This window comes from Trachymyrmex cornetzi, unplaced genomic scaffold (assembly GCF_001594075.2).
Source record: "Trachymyrmex cornetzi isolate Tcor2-1 unplaced genomic scaffold, Tcor1.1 scaffold47, whole genome shotgun sequence".
NCBI lineage: Eukaryota > Metazoa > Arthropoda > Insecta > Hymenoptera > Formicidae > Trachymyrmex > Trachymyrmex cornetzi.
In genome coordinates, this window is record NW_017299509.1 from 1,059,379 (window position 1) to 1,064,918 (window position 5,540).

Genomic DNA, 5,540 nt, shown 5'->3' on the forward strand with positions numbered 1-5,540 from the left:
ATAACTGTATCATAACAGTATTAAAAAATGGCGAAATAAAAATAAGGTATACGTCTATACCTTGGCAACTAATAAGCCAAGTAGACTTGTCTAATCCGCCTTCAAATATTATTTGATAAGTAACTTGTCACCATGAGTTTTTTTCAGTAACAAATCATTTTTTCAATAACGAATGACTTTTTCAATCCAATGCAAGTAACGATTGACATTTTTAATTCTAATGTTACCATTACGTCATAAAAAATTTACAATGTCATTACCAAATCGTTATTATAAGAAGGTAACGATCAACAAAGTTTACAAGTAACGCGTTACTTAATTGTCAACCCTGGATATAATCATCCTCTATTGCTATGCAATATGATATAATGAATTAATAAATTCTCTTCATTGATAAATTAATTCTATAATCAACTTATGTTCAAGATGAACTCACGATAATCAATCAGTTCAAACGTGTTAATAGATCCGTACATATCAACCATAATATATTTAGCGAAATCTGGAGAGATACATATTTTTCCATCACGGTTTTGTGGTAATGCGACAACCGTTAATAATTCTGGTATTTCAGGATTTTTACCTTTTTTATTCTTCCAATAGCTACTTATATTATTAACGATATCTGAACTCGATATCATCTCATCTTGCATCCTAGATACACCGACGTCTACGCTTCGACTATTAGGTACTCGTTGATTCCAAAATGCATTCGAACTGAACGAAGGAGCGCTTGTACTGCGACTAATCCGACTTCTCAAATTTTGCGTTCTTATCATATTGTCCTTTGCTAAAGCAATGTTCCACCAAATTAATTCATCACTTGTCAACGACAATAAAATTGGAACATCTATGGTAACTGGAGCCCAACACAATTGTGTAATAGGATTAGCGTCAAAAAATAATTGAGTGATTTCCATCCGCTTCTGTATATTTATAATCTGAAAAAAGTAAACGATATTAAATGCATATTTTTAATGCAGAAATTTATTATATAATACTTACAGAAATTTGTCCTGATTCAAGGCCAACGGCGATATAGTGTTCATTTTTTGAAATATCACAACAAATTGCCTTCTGCGCAAAACTATGCGTAAAATGGGGCTGTTCATTAATTTGTATATGCGGTAATGATGCCGCTATGTTTTCGTAATTAATATATAATAAAGTTAAACGATGTGATTCATTCAAAATTGCTAAATATTTTTGATTGTAACTTAAACAGCTAAATATAATATTTGAAGGCGGATTGGACAAGTCTACTTGGCTTATTAGTTGCCAAGGTATAGACGTATACCATATCTTTATTTCGCCATTTTTCAGAACTGTTATGACACAGTTATCGTTTATTAGATGAATGTTATGGATGGATTCTTCTCCTCTAGTCTTGATTCCAAACACTACAGGAGGCTGCCATATCTGCTAATATATCAATCAATAACTTTAATTATCTGTTTAGTATTCATACAAATTTAGGTAGATAATTTTCGAAATGCTAGTGATAAAGCAGTTGTTTAACAAGCAAAAGACTACTTGCTCCCATCATCCTCTATATATAATTTTTTTTTAATAGTGAAAATATATTATTCCATTATGAAAAAGCCAAAAATAAATTCCAAGATAGATAGGTAAACGAATTATTATCTCCGTTTTATAATTACAATCAAAATTATAAATAGACTAAAAAATATATGCATTTATAAGCAGAAAGAGAGGAAAATAAAAGAATACAACTTAAGAAAGAATTTAATATACACACCTTCAAATTATCGTCTTCCCATCTGCATAATATTACATCACGGTTAAAAAGATTGACAATTTTTACAAATTGAATTGGTTTATCTACTTCTAAAACCTCTGTGATTATCCCAGTTCTTATATCTAATAACTCAATTATTTTGTTATCTATAACATACAATGCCTTGTTTCCATTGGCAGATAGTTGCAGGTTCGATATTTCACCTTTTATTAATTCAGATTCCTTTATCATTTCTTCTCCACATGACATTGTAATTATCTTTGAAGGGGTCTCTTTGACTACAATGTCCATTTCGTCACAAGATACAATTGCGTCAAATAGGCATTTCCTAGTTTAATAATAGAGAAATTTTCATATAATAGAGAAAGCGTCATATATAATTTACAATTAAATTTAAAAAATATAAATATATAAAGACAGGATGTAAATAATGTCAGAATGTAAATATTAAATTACCTAGGTAAGTCACTTGATTCTTGTATTGGGAGTTTCCATCTGTATAATGCTCCATTCCCACTCCCACATATCTGAAAAAAATTTATTAAATTTTAAAGATAATTTTAAATTTAGTTAAATATAATTATATTAATAAAAGAATGATACATACAACATGACAGTCCTTAAACCAGAAAGAATCCAAAGATATGACCCGACTTTTGTAAATTGCAACCGGTTGAAATCCAGAATCGGTATTCCATACATTTATAAAACCCGCAGAATCAGCTAATATTAGATATTCACCATCATATGTAATGGTTGCGCATACATAAGTTACTTTTTCATCGATATATCCCTTTAGTTTTCTGTTAAAATTATACACACAATTCTCAATCCTCCTGCACCATTTTACATACATAGCTTCCTTTTTGGTGACAACTATCAACGAATCATCATGCATGGGTACATGATGAAAGAAGATGACCTCTTTAGATGCAGATTTTAACTGCAGATTATAACAAGTAACATATTGATAAGTAGTATAGTCATTCCCAGAATTTGTGAACACAAAAAAAGCACCCTTTGACTCATCCATTATGTGTAGTAAGGAAGCATCCGTTGTAAAAGCCATTTTCATTATGTATTGACTGTAACAAACGTATGCATGTTACTTGTTCATATACACGTTGTTCTTAAATCAGTCCGTATTTACATATAACTGTACTTACTATTTGGGATCTGTTAAAGTAAACATTGTGTTTCCATTTCGGTCCCATATCTTAAAAAAAAAAGAAATTCTACACATATTTGAATAATATAAATAATATATATACATATTATGATCAAATTTTTATTGGCCAATAATATATTAATAAATAAAAAGTATTTCGTTTTGTAAAATCATATAAAACTTTAAATTACCTGAATCGTTGCTTTGTTAGTGCATGCAGCGATGTAGTTTTCCTCACGACCAAATGCCATATCCAATATAATCTCATTTTTCACCTTAAATTCTGCTAAGCTATCGTCCTGGCCTTTCAAGTTTGAATAAGGATCAGACCAGAAATTTTGTTTTTGTCGAGGGCTTCCAATGTTCATATAGTTTTGATAAAATTCATCGCTCTCCTCTGATAGAGAGAATAATTTTATTATACCAGCACTGCTTAATGATAAGAAACAATCACCAGCCATAGATACAATAATTTTTTTAATAGAACACTTTTCTCCATGACCATTGAAAATTTTCCGTTGCGTGCCTTGAAAATCACACAGAATTATTTTACCCGATGTATTCCCAGTCAAGACTAACTCGGGATCATGTGTGAAAGATGATGTGCAAATGTTTCTTGGTATTTCTTCAGTCAATGCTATATTAGCATGTTGGCTACTTTTCTTGTGAGATAGGTACAAGAACTCTTGTCTTCTCATAGCTAGATCTTTTGCAGTTTGAGTTATGTAATCTTGAGATGAATGATTCATTGCAATTTGGATGATATCTAAGCATTTTTTATGTTTATGTTCTATTATAACGCTTGCTTGTTCTTGAAGAAATCTTTCTAAATCAGAGACTTTTACCACATATTCATCTGTAGAGTTTAATGTAATGTATTTCCTATACTTTCTCAGATCTAGTAACAAATCATTCAAACCCGCATGTGTTAACTTAGCTTGAATGAAATCAAAATTTAAATAAAGATGTGGAAATTCCTCAAACAATTTTGCTTGCTCCAAATGATAGCCAATGTACAAGTAAATATAATTATCATCTGGTAATTTGGAAAAATCGTTATTGCAATATTGGCCATATTTTTCAATAATAGACTTGTGCATCTGTACCAATTCATCATCAGTTCGTTTTTTCCTTAAATGGGTTAGCAGTAAATCGTGCACACCGTAAATATAGGTTTTTAAATCATTATTCCATATTCTGGCTGCAAGTGATTTATGGCACAAATCCAACATCAACTCTTCAACTTCCAACGTATCTTTTCTCCAAAAAATTTCTAGCGTCTAAAATATTAAATCGATATAAAATATGTGTGAGAGATTATGCAATAGCAATCAAGTTAATAATAAATTTTATAACTTTTATAATATTACACGAGTGCGAGCGTGGCGTAGCAGACAGCGCATGAGACTGCTATGCCAGAGATTCCGGGTTCGATCTCACAGACAGAACCGAAAAATGTTTTCGAACGCTCGCAGCTGCTCTCGGAAGGCAATGGCAAATCACCGAGAGTATCCTTGCCAAGAGCACTTCTCTAATAAATCGTCATTCGGAATCGACGTTAAACTGTAGGTCCCATATGACTGTGTACAACCAGCGCACCACAGATATATGAGAGAAGTCACCACGCTTGGTCACGAGCAATAGGATTGAGAAGAAGAAGAAGAAGAATATCACATACCTTCGAAGCTATGTTAACATCTTCACAAAAAATAGCTAAGTCCTCGTAATATTTCTTCAAATCTGGTTTTAATTGTTTAATACATATATCAAAAATAGTTTCTTGTTTTTTCCAAAATTCATTCATTACTCTGTAACATACGATTCAATAATAATTACGTAATTTTAATAATCAATGCATTATTTAGAAGTTATATAACGTTCGTACTTGTTTGTTCTACTCTTTTCTCTCAAAGATCTCAAATAATATTTCCATCTACGATCATGTATACGCATGTCGCATTTAAATTCTTCAAATTGCGCAGCAAACATAGCTATTAATAATGGCATTCCTTTACATTCTTCATATATTCTTTTTGCCTCTACTGGCAACTTTTTCACATCCATTTCTAATGCTTTGGCAAATAAGCCTAATGTCTCTATTTCTGTAAATCCATCGTTCATCTGCAAGTAACATATTATTTTATTACAATAATATAATAAATATATTAGGGTAAGTCGGGGGAATACGCCAGTTGGAGGAATATGCCACTCGTTGTATTTAACAATGATACCGATTAGCAGCGCTTGCGTTAATGACACAGAATTATGTACAATTATGTGCTTAACGTGTTGCATAAGTATCAAGAATTTCTTCGCAACAGTATTGTTTTTATGAGGTAAATATGACGGCACATAGTATACGAAAATGTGCTTCTTATAACTTTTATAGCGCTTTATGTAAGTTATTATTAAAAAATTACACAATATTTAGCTCGATTAGCTTGTTAATCTATTAGAGTAGGTTAAAATGAAAATATTCAGTACATCGTTGATTGATTTTCTTAACAGTCGTACTGTTAAGACTCATCATAAGATGAAATGACGTCTTGGGGCAATATGCCACTATTTTTGTTGGGGTAAAATGCCAGTAGTCATTTTCTCTAATATATAGGT

General features: G+C 31.2%; 1 protein-coding gene across 2 annotated transcripts in view; it reads right to left on the minus strand.

The window, feature by feature from the left end:
- Positions 1–408: 408 nt before the first annotated feature.
- Positions 409–5,540, minus strand: part of LOC108765102 (apoptotic protease-activating factor 1) — an 11,485-nt gene continuing 6,353 nt past the window's right edge. Inside the window, exons 6-14 of one of the 2 annotated variants that reach the window (XM_018513651.1) lie at positions 4,813–5,048; positions 4,606–4,735; positions 3,119–4,207; positions 2,926–2,975; positions 2,367–2,844; positions 2,216–2,286; positions 1,760–2,087; positions 1,006–1,419; positions 409–941 (exon numbers count right to left, since the gene is read on the minus strand). In XM_018513651.1, the coding sequence (XP_018369153.1) occupies positions 411–941; positions 1,006–1,419; positions 1,760–2,087; positions 2,216–2,286; positions 2,367–2,844; positions 2,926–2,975; positions 3,119–4,207; positions 4,606–4,735; positions 4,813–5,048 (3,327 nt within the window). In that variant the 3' untranslated portion in view covers positions 409–410. Of the gene's footprint in view, positions 942–1,005; positions 1,423–1,759; positions 2,088–2,215; positions 2,287–2,366; positions 2,845–2,925; positions 2,976–3,118; positions 4,208–4,605; positions 4,736–4,812; positions 5,049–5,540 lie in introns of both variants that reach the window. The other variant, XM_018513650.1, reaches the window with a different exon arrangement.